This window comes from Silurus meridionalis, chromosome 23, assembly GCF_014805685.1.
Source record: "Silurus meridionalis isolate SWU-2019-XX chromosome 23, ASM1480568v1, whole genome shotgun sequence".
Lineage (NCBI taxonomy): Eukaryota > Metazoa > Chordata > Actinopteri > Siluriformes > Siluridae > Silurus > Silurus meridionalis.
The window spans coordinates 7,247,528-7,263,574 of NC_060906.1; the positions used below are offsets into that span (position 1 = coordinate 7,247,528).

The 16,047-nt window shown below is 40.1% G+C and overlaps 1 protein-coding gene across 1 annotated transcript in view; it reads left to right on the forward strand.

The window, feature by feature from the left end:
• Nucleotides 1-11,034, forward strand: part of ptchd4 (patched domain containing 4) — a 28,007-nt gene extending 16,973 nt beyond the window's left edge. Inside the window, exon 3 of the mRNA XM_046835637.1 lies at nt 7,401-11,034. Coding sequence (XP_046691593.1) covers nt 7,401-9,052 — 1,652 coding nt within the window. The 3' untranslated portion in view covers nt 9,053-11,034. The remainder of the gene's footprint in view (nt 1-7,400) is intronic.
• The last annotated feature ends 5,013 nt before the right edge of the window (nt 11,035-16,047 follow it).

Here is a 16,047-nt window from a genome sequence, read left to right on the forward strand (position 1 = left end):
AGAGAGGAGGAAGGTGCACACAGGTGGATTATATTCTATGTAGGAGATGCAACCTGAAGGAGATTGGAGACTGTAAGGTGTTGGCGGAGGACAGTGTAGCTAGACAGCATCGGATGGTGGTCTGTAGGATGGTTTTGGCGGCGAAGAGGAGGAGAGAGAGGAGGAGAGAGGAGAGAGAGAGGACTGGAAGAAGAATCAGATGGTGGAAGCTGAAGGAGGAAGACTGTAGTGAGAGATTCACGGAAGAGGTCAGACAGGGGCTCGGTGGTGGTGAAGAGGTGCTGGATGATTGGGCAACTACTGCAGGAGTGATGAGGAGGCAGCTAGAAAAGTACTTGGTGTGACATCTGGAAATAGAAAGGAAGACAAGGAGACGTGGTGGTGGAATGAGGAAGTGCAGGAGAGCATAAGGGAAAGAGGTTAACAAAACAGAAGTGGGATCGACAGGGTGATGAGAAAAGTAGGCAGGAGTACAAGGAGATGTGGCAGCAGGTGAAGAGGGATGTGGCAAAAGCCAAGGAAAAGGCATACGAGGAACTGTATGAGAGGTTGAACACTAAGGGAGGAGAAAAGGATTTATACAGATTGGCCAAGCAGAGGGACCGAGCTGTGAAAGATGTGTTGCAAGTTAGAGCAATAAAGGATGGAGATGAAAATGTGTTGACTAGTGAGGAGAGTGTGTTGAGAAGGTGGAGAGAGTATTTTGAGCAGCTGATGAATATGGAAAATGAGAGAGAGAGAAGGTTGGATGATGTGGAGATGGTGAAGCAGGAAATGGATAGGATTAGTAAGGAAGAAGTGAGAGCAGCGATTAAGAGGATGAAGAGTGGAAAGTCGGTTGGACCAGATGATATACCGGTAGAAGCATGGAGATGTTTAGGAGAGATGGCAGTGGAGTTTTTAACCAGATTGTTTACCAAGATTCTGGAAGGTGAGAGGATGCCTGAGGAATGGAGAAGGAGCGTGCTGGTACCGATCTTTAAGCATAAGGGAGATGTGCAGACCTGCAGTAACTACAGGGGAATTAAGTTGATCAGTCACACCATGAAGTTATGGGAAAGAGTAGTGGAAGCCAGGCTGAGAGAAGAGGTGACCATCTGTGAGCAACAGTATGGTTTCATGCCGAGGAAGAGCACTACAGACGCCTTATTTTCTTTGAGAATGTTAATAGAGAAGTATAGAGAAGGACAGAAGGAATTGCATTGAGTATTTGTGGATTTAGAGAAATCGTACGACAGGGTGCCAAGAGAGGAGTTGTGGTATTGTATGAGGAAGTGAGGTGTGTCAGAGAAGTATGTGAGGGTGGTGCAGGACATGTATGAGGACAGTGTGACAGCAGTGAAGTGTGCAGTAGGAACGACAGACTGGTTCAATGTGAAGGTTGGATTGCATCAAGGATCGGCCCTGAGCCCTTTCCTGTTTGCAGTGGTAATGGACAGGTTGACGGACGAGGTCAGACAGGAGTCTCCCTGGACTATGATGTTTGCGGATGATATTGTGATTTGTGGTGAGAGTAGTGAGCAGGTTGAGAAGAGCCTGGAGAGGTGAAGATATGCGCTGGAGAGAAGGGGAATGAAAGTCAGTAGGAGTAAGACAGAGTACATGTGTGTGAATGAGAGGGAGGGCAGTGGAGTGGTGCAGTTGCAGGAGAAGAGGTGGAGAAGGTGGTAGAGTTCAGGTACCTGGGTTCAACAGTGCAAAGTAATGGAGAGTGTGTTAGGGAAGTAAAGAAAAGAGTGCAGGCAGGGTGGAGTGGGTGGAGAAGAGTGTCGGGAGTGATTTGTGATAGTAGGGTATCTGCAAGAATAAAAGGGAGAGTTTATAGGACTGTGGTGAGACCTGCAATGTTGTATGGATTAGAGACAGTGGCATTGAGTAAAAGGCAGGAGGCGGAGCTGGAGGTAGCAAAGCTAAAGTTGTTAAGGTTTTCGTTGGGAGTGACGAGGATGGACAAGATTAGAAATTAGTTTATTAGAGGGACAGCGCATGTTGGACGTTTTGGAGACAAGGTGAGGGAGGCGAGATTGAGATGGTTTGGACATGTGCAGAGGAGGGACATGAGTTATATTGGTAGGAGAATGCTAAGGTAGGAGGAAAAGAGGAAGGCCAAGGAGGAGGTTCATGGATGTGGTGAGGGAAGACGTCAAGTCAAGTCAAGTCAAGTTTATTTGTATAGCGCTTTTCACAACAGACATTGTCTCAAAGCAGCTTTACACAAATCAACAGTTAAGGTGAATGGTGTGTGTGTATTTATTCCTGATGAGCAAGCCGTGGCGACTGTGGCAAGGAAAAACTCCCCTTAGATGTTATGAGGAAGAAACCTTGAGAGGAACCAGACTTAAAAGGGGAACCCATCCTCATTTGGGTGACATCAAGAGTTTGATCATAAATCTTTCAACAATACAGAACACTGGAGAGTGAGAACTAACATGATTACTGGAGTATAAGATTATAAGTGATGTTCTTTTTACAGTCTTATACAGTCTATATGGTTAGTAGCTCCGAGTTTTATGAGCTCAGCATTTGTGATCACCACAGATCCAGCATCAGCTTCTCCATGCCAGAGCCTTTAAACACTCCAGGAGGTCCAATGTCAATACTCCACACATGTAGTGGGATCCAAATGGCACTGGTACGCCTCTAGATGATTCAGGAAGTTTGCGAGTTCGGCATCTACTTCTTCAAAGGTCCGTAATCATCACGAGGTGGGACGTGACTGGGGCTCGCCAAACCTCAGGGTGTCTCGGGTTGGGGAGAGAAAGAGAAGCAGTGGAGAGGAATTAGCGTAGCTGCTGTTCATTATATTAACAGCACAAGTTGATAATGTGCATGTGATCAGATGATCTGGAGCACAAGGTTATGATGTGAGACGTATGTTATGTGTAGGCTTTGCTAAAAAGATATGTTTTTAATCTACACTTAAACTGGGTGAGTGTGTCTGAGCCCCGAACACTGTCAGGAAGACTATTCCAGAGTTTAGGAGCTAAATGTTAAAATGCTCTACCACCTTTAGTGGACTTTGCTATTCTACGAACTACTAGAAGCCCAGAGTTTTGAGACCTCAGGGAGCGTGGCGGATTGTAGCGTGTTAAAAGACTGGATAGATACATGGGAGCCAAACCATTTAGTGCTTTATAAGTGAGAAAGGAAGACATGCAGGTAGTTGGTGTTAAAGAGGCAGATGTAGGGGACAGGGTGGTATGGTAGCGGTAGCGACCCCTAATGGGAGCAGCCAAAAGAAGAAGAAGAAGACATTAGAGCACAGTGAAATTCATTCTTTGCATATCCCAGCTTGCTCGAAACTGGGTCAGAGCGCAGGGTCTGTCATGATATGGCGCCCCTGGAGCACAGAGGGTTAAGGGTCTTGCTCAAGGGCCAAGAGTGGCAGCTTGATGGCTTGAATGATGGCACAACCAAATGCATATCATAATCAAGCAACATGTGGCCCAACCATAATATTACAGTGTAAGACTTTTTTTATTGCTGTAAATACTCATTTTATTTATGTATATCACATGCATATAGTAAATGAATGTGAACTATAACAACATTCCATAATGACAGAGGAGGAAAAACACTGAAAACAGGTGTGTAGGATTTTACATTTACAGTAAACAGATAAATTAGGGCTGCAACAACTAATAAAAAAAAAAATCAATAATAATCAATAATAAAATTTGTTGTGAACGTTATCGATTATATGGGCTGCTCAAGTTACGGTTTTAGCATGACGGCGGAGAGTACAGTATCAACCGAAAGCAGGAAAAAGTGTGTGTCCCAAATCACGGTGAAGGTGAAACATCAGCATGGTGAGCAGAAACTGTATAATCCTCATCTAGTGAAAATGGTGCAGTTTAATGAAGTGCTATAGTGTAAAAAGTTTGCCAACTTCAGGACAGTTGCACTGAATCTGTCGTGACTCAGGTTGCTTGTGACATAGTGATGATTCAATTTAAACGGTGCGAACAAACACTACATCTAAAAGCAGCAAAAACAGCAGCAGTAAACGTAAAATTTTAGTCACTGTTCAAGTTTCCAGCGACTGCTTATGTGTCTGTACACCAATGCATATTTTCTTACTTTTTTTTTTTTTTATTAAGCTTGCTGTGTTTCTCCGTTTTTTATGGCATTTGTATTATAGCATTTTTATAGCATTTGTCAGTTTATAGACAGTAAACAGTTATAGACAGTTTTACTACGTTAAAATGCTTGTTTTCAATGTTTGTATATTTAATTTATGCATATATTTAATTATTATACAGAATTTTATTATATATTGTAGATGCTTTTATCCTCACTAAACAAAATGTCTATGTAATTTATTTTACAGAAATTGTAAAAAAAAAAATGTATTATATTTTATATTGATACTTTAAATATGGTTGTCAACTTGCCACCTGCAGTTATCATTAAAAACAATACAAATTCCATTCATACTCAAATGCTGTTTTTTATTTTGTATTTATTTATTTATTTATTTATTTATTTATTTTTACAAAAAGAAACAACCCAGCATGAGTCAATTTGTTTAAGGAGAAATCCGCCATACACTCCTCAACAAACAGCCACTAAAAGCTTTATAAAATGTCAACATTAAAGATAGTTAAATGTGGCTTTTGCATTTTTTAAGTACACTTTTATAGATAAATACCCTGAATTAGGGTTTTATATACAGGTGCATCTCAATAAATTAGAATATCATTAAAAAGTTGATTACAATACAAAAAGTAAAACTGGTATATTTTATAGATTCATCACACAGACTGATATATTTCAAGTGTTTCTTTTTTTTTAATTTTGATGATTTTGGCTCACATTCAATAAAAACCCATCAATTCACTCTCTCAAAACATTAAAATACTTCATAAAACCAATCAAAAAAACATATTTTTAGTGAATTGTTGGCCTTCTGGAAAGTATGTTCATTTACTGTATATGTACTCAATACTTGGTCGGGGCTCCTTTTGCTTGAATTCATTCCCCCATTTGGTGTGGCATGGATGTGATCACTGTGGCACTGCTGAGGTGGTATGGAAGCCCAGGTTTCTTTGACAGTGGCCTTCAGCTCATTAGATTTTTTGGTCTCTTGTTTCTCATTTCCTCTTGACAATAAGCCATAGATTCTCTATGGGGTTCAGGTCTGGTGAGTTTGCTGGCCAGTCACCACACAGACACTATGGTCATTTAACTAACTTTTGGTGCTTTTGGCAGTGTGGGCAGGTGCCAAATCCTGCTGGAAAATGAAATCAGCATCTCTATAAAGCTGGTCAGCAGAGGGTAGCATGAAGTGCTCTAAAACGTCCTGGTAGATGGCTGTGCTGACCTTGTACTTGATAAAACACAGTGGACCAACACCAGCAGATGACACGACTCCCCAAACCCCCAATGACTGTGCAAACTTTACACTGGACTTCAAGCACCTTGGATTCTGTCCCTCTCTTCTCTTCTTCCAGACTCTGGGACCTTGACTTCCAAATAAAATGTAGTCCTTTTTGTCCTTAACCTCCATGGTCATTGATAGTCTTCTGGACAACTGTCAAGTCGGCAGTCTTCCCCCATTATTGTGGAGCCTGAACCAGACTGAGACACCTTTTAAATGCTCAGAAAAAATTTTCACAGTATTCTCATTTTCTGAGATACAGAATTTTGGATTTTCATTAGCTGTAAGCCAAAATCATCAAAATGAAAAGAAATAAACACTTAAAAAATATCAGTCTGTGTGTGATGAATCTATGTAATATATGAGTTTTACTTTTTGTACTGAATTACTAAAATCAATTAAACTTTTTAATGATATTCTAATATATTGAGATGCACCTATAGTTATAATAAGCAAAACAACTAATTAAAAAAATGTTTTGTTGTATTTCGTGTGTTTGTTTTTTAATCCGATTAATCGGGGGAAAAAATTGTCAGATTAATTGATTATCAAAATAATTGTTGGTTGCAGCCCTACAGTAAATATAAAAGAACAGGCTTGCAGTACTACTTGATGAAAGAATAGTACATGTAGAGAGATAAATACAGACTCTTGTAATCAGAGCAGTGAAATTATCTACTGAAGGTGAGTCAAAGTCACTTTTTTGGGAAGTCTCGTATATATCCAGCCAAGTTGATTCCACATCAGGAGATGAGTCACGATGCAGATAACAGCAGGAGAGTAGCAGAGCGATACATGGCATAATATTTAGTGGTGCACTGAATCTTTTATTTCAGTGCCATTTGAAGAATCTTAAAGGGAGAAAGGACCTGGGTACATTTTCTTACCTTAGGAAGTCATGGACTACAGGAAGTGGAACGAAAGGAAAGATGTGTCTTGCTGAGACAGTAGCTATTTATACCTAAAAAGATTTACCCCCAACCCATGAGCCATGAGCAGTGAAACTGATCCTCTCCTGAATTTCGGAAAGGGAGGAGGAATAGCTCTGATCATCATGAGACAGCACGACTTGAGACCGCATGTCCCAAAATTCCTGTTCGTTAATAATACACAGCTAACAATTATTATTTAAACACAAGCATCCTTCCAGTATTTGTGTTCTGGATGGTAGGCTCTTGTTCCCAAGTTGAGAGCAGAAGGTTGGTTATTCCATAGCAGAAGGATGTGAGCATCAGGATTATTCAGACCGGTCCAAAGGTTCAGGAGAGCCACAGCAGGAGAAAGGATAATTAGATATACTAAGAGCATATGGTGCCCTGATAGCTTGTGTACTGTGCTCAGGGCTTCAGCAGGTCTAGCTGTGACAACAGAACTGCAACCGAGAGCCAGAATGTAAAATGGGCATGATCCTAAAAGCATCCCACATAACGCCCCTACTCAATACCACCACCATCCAGATCAGTGCAATTAAATAAACTGTCACAAAGCAGTTCTACAGAAATTAGGATCTTTATTTATATTTTGTGATAGAAAAGTAAAAAGGAAGGATGGTGAAATGGTAAAAGACGGTGGTGAGACGTGCTATGTTGTATGGTTTAGAGACAGTGGCATTGACAGAAAGACAGGAGGCAGAGCTGGAGGTGGCAAATTTTAATACTACCAAAGACATCTAAGCCTTAAATTGCTTGAAGGTTCAGTGTGCATGTTTCAAATAAAAGACAACATATAGATGTTGTTCCTCACCTGTTCTCGCATGGGCTTGTTGAGGGGACAAGTGCCAGGGTGCCCCCAATCCTTACCCTCAATGTAACCTTTCTGCAATTTTCTTTTGCTCTCGTAACTAGATCTGCCAGAGTCCCCATTCACCACACAGCAAACACTTTTAGGCCACTGTATGTTGCAAACATCCCCAATAATCTGGTCTGTCTGCAAGCCAAGGGTGCAATTGTGTGGTCTGGTGTGATGTCAGGAATGCTAGTCTTTAAAAATTGATACCTGAAATGTTCATGTTTCTTCACAGGGCATGGAACCAAAGGGGTGTTTGAGCTCCTGGCTGGCTGGAGAAGAACCCGGGAGAGTCTGCCGTTTAAAGAGCGAGTGGCAGATGCCTTTGCTGATGTGATGGTATGCTACACCATGACGAGCTCGTTGTATATTATCACATTTGGCATGGGGGCCAGTCCTTTCACCAACATCGAGTCCGTGAAGGTGTTCTGTCAGAGCATGTGCGTGGCCATCCTGGTAAATTACTTCTACGTCTTTTCCTTCTACGGCTCCTGCCTGGTGTTTGCCGGTCAACTGGAGCAGAACCGCTATCACAGCGTTTTCTGTTGCAAAATCCCTTCTGTAGAATACCTGGACCGCCAGCCTACATGGTTCAAGACTATGATGAGTGATGGCCATGATCTCTCCACACACCATGACAGTATGCCCTACCAGAATCACTTTATTCAGCACTTCCTGAGGGAACATTACACAGAGTGGATTACTAACACATACGTCAAGCCCTTTGTGGTCATTCTCTACTTGATTTATGCCTCATTTTCATTCATGGGATGTTTACAAATTAGTGACGGCTACAACATAGTCAATTTATTAGCTAGCAATTCGCCCAGTGTGTCGTTTGCCCTGACTCAGCAGAAGTTGTTCAGCAACTACAGCCCAGTGATTGGTTTCTACATCTATGAGCCAATTGAATACTGGAACTCCACAGTACAGGAGCACCTCAAGACACTTGGTCAGGGTTTTAATAAGATTTCATGGATTGATAATTACTTTAATTATCTGAAGGTCGCAAACGTCAGCGCGTCCACCAAAAGCGATTTCATAAATATTCTCAAGACTTCGTTCCTGAAGAGACCGGAGTATCAGCACTTCACAGAAGACATAATTTTCTCCAAAAACGGGGAAGAGTATGACATCATTGCATCCAGGATGTACTTGGTTGCCCGAACCACAGAGAAAACAAGGGAAGAGGTGGTGGAACTGCTCGAGAGACTCAGACCCCTCTCCCTTATAAACAGCATCAAGTTCATTGTCTTTAATCCCACCTTCGTGTTCATGGACCGCTACAGTTCCTCGGTTGTCTCGCCGATTCTAACATCAGGGTTCAGTGTCCTGACCATCCTCATTCTCACCTTCTTCCTTGTCATTAACCCCTTAGGGAACTTCTGGTTGATTTTGACCATCACATCTGTGGAACTGGGTGTCCTTGGCCTCATGACACTCTGGAATGTCGATATGGACAGTATCTCTATCTTGTGCCTTATTTATACTCTTAACTTTGCCATGGATCACTGTGCCCCTCACCTCTACACGTTTGTACTGGCCACTGAGCACACCAGGACTCAGTGCATCAAGATTTCGCTCGAAGAGCATGGGGCAGCCATTTTACAGAATGCCTCATGCTTTGTGATTGGGATAATGCCCCTGCTCTTTGTGCCTTCCAACCTGACCTACACACTGTTTAAGTGCTCGCTGCTCACCACCGGATGCACAGTGCTGCACTGTTTCATCATCCTCCCCGTCTTCTTGACTTTTTTCCCTCCCTCTAAGAAAAGGCACAAGAAGAAGAAACGGGCGAAGAGAAAAGAGCGTGAAAGGGAGCGTGAGCGAGATGAGATCGAGTGCATCGAAGTCAGAGATAACCCTGATCATGTGACCAGTGTCTGACAATGTCTGTGTGAGTGTTACACGGAATTGCCCGTCCCATAGGATGAAATTACATGTAGCATTTCATTTGGTCATTGGGGTTAAAAGTGCAACAACCCCTCAGCAACTTCACTAATGGGCAGGCTTGCTTTCTAGAGCAGGAAATCTTCTGTTGTACCATTCATCCAGGCTAGTATATAGCATCTGCCTGCTTCTGTTGAGAGGTCACAAAAAATATCTGGGAAGCAAAGTCTGCAATTCATGTTAAAATTATAGCACAGACCAAGAGTTATTCATCAGGCAGGTTGTTAGGGGCTGAGAGTAGATAGATTGAGTAGTACTAACACTATTATGTCTTCACTTGTCCAAAATTGTAGCTTAAATGTGGCCAGAAGTAAATATGTTCCTAAATGGCTAAAAAGAATAGATTTAAGATGACTGAAAACCTTGTGTATTTTTTGTTCCATTAGACAAAATAGACGAGTAATTATTGTCCTGGTTATCAAAAAAACGCCAAAAAAAAAAAAACTATTCACATGAGCTAGTGTTTACAAATGTAGCATGGCCTTTGAAGTTTCATTGAGCAGAGCAGATGTTATACACTGTCCTCGGTTCAACAATAATGAACACGAACGGTACAATTTCTCTAGAAAAAACACTGAAAGATCTTATCATTCCTATGGTTTAAAACAAAAACCAAGAAGTATGTACTGAGAACGAACCAAATGTTTTGAGTCAATTTGGGTGTCTTAAAAGACTAGTTGAGTGGATAAATAGATGCTACAGTACACACTGTAGCCACAGTGAGATTTTTTTCCCAAATGGATACCCATTGCACATTTTTAATTTAATAAAGTAATTTAATGAAGAGCTGTTGAGCAAAGCAGATGGTCTAGAATTAGCACCACATAAGCAAGTGCAAGCTAGTTGTAGTACAAACAAAGGCTGAGGGAAATAAACACTGTAGTGAAGGATTAATCGCTAGAACCTAGAGAACAACGAATATTACTTACAAAGCAGTTGGTCAACTACAACTAAATAATAATAATAATAATAATAATAATAATAATAATAATAAAAGTACAACTGTATTAATAGAGTAATATAAGCTAATTTCTATGGGTTATAATACAACAGTACAAAACACAAAAAAACAAGCAAAAAATGGAACAACACATACCCTGCAATTACAGAAATGTTGTCAGGCGTAATTTGTTCTGTATTATAATTACCGAATATAAATATTATGGTCCTTAGATTTTTCTGCAACATATGTTAAAAGACATTTCTCTATCTGATTAAACTAATTGAACTTGTTACAGGTAGTTGAATATTAGTCAGCCTCAAGGATTAGTTCGACCTCAATTTTAGAATTAGCATACAGCATATATTTAAGGCAAATTAAATATTTTAGGAGTTGGAATTTTTAGTTAAAAAAAAAAGTTTTAATCATTTGTGAAAGCCATGGATGAATCATGTTGTCAAACGCTAGCTATCAGCTCAACAACAGAAAAAAAAATTCAGATGAATCTTCTCCAGTTAAACATCAGATTCGCAATGCTGACTGCAATTTCTATCCAAATTTTTTTCGTGAAAACTAGCATGTGCGATTGTTGGCAGAGTTCGTTGCCAGTGTTAGATCCATTTGCCACTACTGTGCAGAGTCAATAGTGTAATAATAAAGGCAGATATCTGTAAGAAAGCCACCATTAATCAGTGGTTTTTTTATTGTCCCAGGACTGTAAATCTGGAAGAATTCTGCGACTCAGCTCACATCAAAATGTGATCAATAGTTAAGGTTAGGGCAACGTTTAACAAATGTTATGATTTGTATGCAATGCAGCATCAGCTTAATAATTCATTAGAATTCCTGCAGGTTGAGACAGGTGTGGACTAAAATAAAAAGTTAACGTCAGTGTGAATACATCTATACAGTATATTACAAAAGAAAATACACCCCTTACATTTTATTAACCGTTGTATTGTTTTTTCTCAAGGGAAAATACTACAGAAATGAAACTTAGATATATTTTAGAGTAGTCAATGTACAGCTTGTGTAGCAGATTTACTGTCCTCTATAAATAACTCAACATACAGCCATCATTGTCTAAATATCTGGCAACAAAGGTGAGTGAACCCTAAGTGAACAACAAAACTCTGTCCAAAGTGGGATATTTAGTGTGAGCACCATTGTTATGTAGCACTTACTTAATCCTCCTGGGCATGGAATTCATCAGAGCTGCACAGGTTGTTGCTGGGATCCTCTTCCACTGCTAGACACATGAAGCTTCTCCACCTTCCACTAGAGGATTCAGGTCTAGGGTTAAGGTCTGGAGACATACTTGGCACTCTATAATCTTCATTTTCAGATTCCAGCAGTTGTCATCTCGGCGGTGTGTTTGGGGTCATTATTATGTTGGAAAACTGCCGTTTGGCCCAGTTTCTGAAAGGAGGCCTATATGGTCTGCTTCAGAATGTCACAGAACATGTTGGATCCATGTTTCCCTCAATGAACCGCAGCTCCCCAGTAACAGCAGAACTCATGCAGCCCCAGACCATGATGCTATCATCACCATGCTTGACTGTAGGCACAGTCAAGACAGTTTTTTTGGTACTCCTCACCAGGGCGTCACCACACATGCTGGACAACATCTGAGCCAAACAAGTTTATCTTATCATATCTTATCTCATCAGACCACAGGACATGGTTACAGTCATTCATTCTCTTGGACAGATCGTCTTCAGCAAACATATTGTGGGCTTTCTTTTGAGCCAGCTTCAGAAGATGTTTCCTTCTGGGATGACACCATGCAAACCTATTTGTTGCAGTATGCGGCGTATGGGTTGAGCACTGACAAGCAGATCTTCTGCTTTTGCAATCTCTAAAGCAATGCTGCAGCACTCATGCATCTGCTTTTTTGAAGCAGTTTCTGCACCTGACGCACAGCACGAGGACTCAACTTCTTTGAAGGACTCTTGCCAGGTCTGTTGGATGGAACCTGTCTTGGAAAACCTCTGTATGACCCTGACCACTGTACTGTAACTCAGTTTCAGGGTGTTTAGTGATCTTATAGCCTCTGCATCTTTGTGGAGAGCAACAATTCTAATTCTCTAATCCTCAGAGAGTCTTCCAGAGAACATCCAGTGGTTGTACTCAAAGCACCACATTTTAATTGCTTTAATAAAAGATACACAAATTTGTATGCTTCTGTCTAGCAGACAAAATAAATCAACACGATGAATAGGACACAGGGCTTTGCACATTTATATGGCATACAGCTATCATCACTTAGGGGGTACACAATTTTGTTGCAGGTTATTTAGACAATATTGGCTGTATGTGGATTTATTTTCAGAGGATAGTAAATCTGTACTGCTATACAAGCTGTTTATTGATTACTCTGAAATATATCCACGTTTAATTTCTAAAGAATTGTCCTTTAAAAAGATCTACTAAAATGGTTGTTGAAATGTGTGGGGTGTACTCACTCATATATCATATAAGGATATATGATTAAATGCAACACTAAATGCAGTGGTGGCTTATTGAACAGAAGGTTCCTCCGAAGGTCAGGCCTTGAACCATGTACCTGTAAATGTCTACCTTGTTCATACGAGCGGCCGTCCAAGCAAATGGAGATGTCGACGTGTAACCAATAATGGCATCACTATGTAATTTTTATGTAGGAAGAGGGCATGCCAATGAAGTAGGCTATATAAAGACAAGAAATGCATAAAAAATCATATACTTCCCAAGAATGATTGTCTTCGCATGTAATGTACGTATGCATGTATTTATTTAGCGTGCATTTTATTTATCATTTTTACATTTTGAAAATGTTGCAACAGTATGCTTTTATTTTTTTAATCGATATCATCTTGTTAGTAACTTGTTTTCTGTGTTGTACTAATGAAAAGTATATATATATATATATATATATATATATATATATATATATATATATATATATATATATATAAAATTGTATAGGATTTTATAGTTTTTTTAAGAAATGAAAAGTGAAAGATTTTTTCTATTTAAAACTTAATATTAAAAATGCAATAAAAGTCAAAAATAAAAGCTGAATAGGTCAGTAATAAATTATGGAATGTCAACTGCATTCTCAATCATTTCTTTTCACCTCACACACACACACACACACACACACACACACACACACACACACACACACACACACACACACAATAAATTGCAAATATTTATTGCGGCACATCACTGGTGTGCATGTTAAATTTCACGGACTCCCTCCGGAGCTTCTGGCTCAGCTTTATTGTTCTCTACAGGTAAGGATAGCCTCCTCCTCTTTCTTTGTCCCTTGGTGATACTTTCTTCTAAATGCTGAATGCAGGTCACTTCATAGAGTTGGAAATCGGAAAAAGAAGAATCCCACAGAATGGTATGAGATGGTATTTGAATACTGAGATAGTCTTTGATTGAGAGCTAAAGAGGTCATTATTTGAAATAGTCCCCTCAACAGAGATATTTTTAAAGCACAGTTACTAATGATCTCTTATTAAATTTCTAAATCTGTGTATGTATCTATGAAGGGATTTGATTCAGCCACAGCAGGTTACACGAGTGCCTTCTCTGCTGGCCTAAACACTATCAGAAGCACTGACCTACATTTACAACCTAAAGTCTAATATTTGTTCCATGAAATTGTATTTATTTATTCCCAACAGTTCTCTTCATTTTGTAGTGTTTCTCTTGGCTGCACTGCTTCCAGTACCTGTATGTGGATGTTAGATTTTTTTTTTGTCCAATCAGATTTCAGCCTCTATGTGCTGCCATGTCAATCTAATCTGCCCAGGGCCTTTAAAGTCAGTACTGCTGGCCTTTTTACCACAGTCTCCTTAATAATTAGCTCCGTTTCTTTAACCAATCAGATTTCAAATTCACAGAATAGCGTCAGCATTTTTCCATCCTCTGATTGGTTGGTCAGAGGGAAACTGTTACAGCCAAGTTTAACTGGCAAACACATGTTTAGCTCTGCACACATTAATACATCTGAGTTAGACTTTTTTATGCCTACAGAAGAGGAGAAATTGATTTGGTCGGGTACATACATAAAAATCAATTTTCAAGAGAAGCTAGACATCGTGAGGAGAGGTTTTTAGCTTGGGAAAGGGTTTGTTCACCACTTCCAGACCAGTGAATACGAGCGGTCCCACTGGCTTACAGCCTCTGAGGAGCGGTGCATATTATGAGTCTGCATCTCCGGTGAGTAGGTTGTATTTTATTTAAATGTTTATGTTTTTGTGATGTTATTAGGCAAATATTGATTCTGAACTGCTCTGGAGGTGGCACAGTTGAGGTTGTAGTGTAGAAGTTTGGAGTCTTAACTGGGTTTCTTGCTTTAGTAAAATAGTATTCACCCTCCAAATGTGAAATGCCTCTCTCTCTGTAATGCCATGCGTTGTTATATTTACGCGGTTTTGTATAGTATTAATGGTTTTTATAATTGCGACGTGATACAGTGGAACCCCGTTGTACGAGCAACCTATAGTACGAGCAAACGGAGATACGAGCAACTTCGCTCGCAACATTTTACCGTTTCACGAGCAAATTTCGAAGGCACGAGCAAACTCATGCTGCCGGTTCCCGTTTTTGGCGGAGGGTCGCATCAGTCGCTTAGTTGATGACGTATCACTCAGTCGCTCTCATTGTTCAGTGCAGCAAAAACGTAACTGTGGCAGCGGGGGCGTGGCCGAGCGGCGGTTTGTGAATGGAGGGCGGGTCCAAGAGCAGATAGGCAGGGGATTGCTTTACCTGAAGTTAATGTGAAAAATATAAAACTAAAAACGAAAGTAAATAGAATTACCATGGAAACCAAGAAGGTTACGAGCGTTTTGTGCGTCTCACACTCGCAATCAACCACTACCACACGAGTAAGTGTTAAATTATGTTTATATTACGGTAATTTGCTGTGTATTTGTTTTTAAAAATAGGCTACAAATACTTTATAAGTGCAGAAATAAGCGATCGAATGAGATCTCGGAACGGATTAAATCACTTTTACATTCATTCCTATGGGGAAAATCAGTTCGAACATACGAGCAAATGGACACACGAGCAATTTTCAAGAACGAATTATGCTTGTACAACGGGGTTCCACTGTAGTGGTGGTATTAAGAGGTGGATTAAGTCGGTTAAGTCCCCACTGAGGGCCCAGGTACCAAATGCACGGCCCGCCACTGGGTTACACATTATTTTAGGACTTGTGTCAGTTTGTCACTTAATTCCTTTTGTCACTGAAACCTCAAAAGCCAGCATGGGCAGGTGAAAGAAAGCATCTGCTCATGATCCAAAGTCTACAAGCTAATAGTTTAATGGCTTGGGCTTGCATGGCTGCTGTAGGAACAGTCTAATTACAGGAGCTTCCATTCTGCAACACAACTGAGCAGCATTTCACCTGCATAATGTTGTATGTGCAAGACAGAAGGGTATGCAACCAGATATTATTTACTTTAAAACTGTAAACCAAAATTTTTGCTCAGCTAAAAGACTCACCTTATATTGATCTCAAATACAAATCCCTTCAGTGTGGAGCAAGAACAATAAATTGGTCTTGCTGTTCAAAAACTTTCGAAGGGGACAGTAATGGCGTATATAAATATTTGCTTTCGCTTCATCGATGTAGAGATATACGTATATTCGTTCAGAACAGTATATCCTTTCCATGGATGCATTTTTGTAGACATGCTTACATGGAAACAGGTTCATGATTTTACACTCAGAAAAAAAAGAGCAATCAGTACAGCAGTACTCAAGAGAGCAGCTCACATGTAAAAATGTGTCCAACCTTACAGCTCCAAAATGATGCAGAGGATGAGAGGATAGACTTTGTCGTGACAGATGGGGGCAAAAAAACAAAAACAAAAAAACGGGGGATGCGCTATTTCACTCAGATTGCATCATTGGATGGTAATAGAGGTGGAAGATTGTTTTTATTTGTTTGTTTTTTTTTAACGTGACATTTGCTGTGCTTTATCTA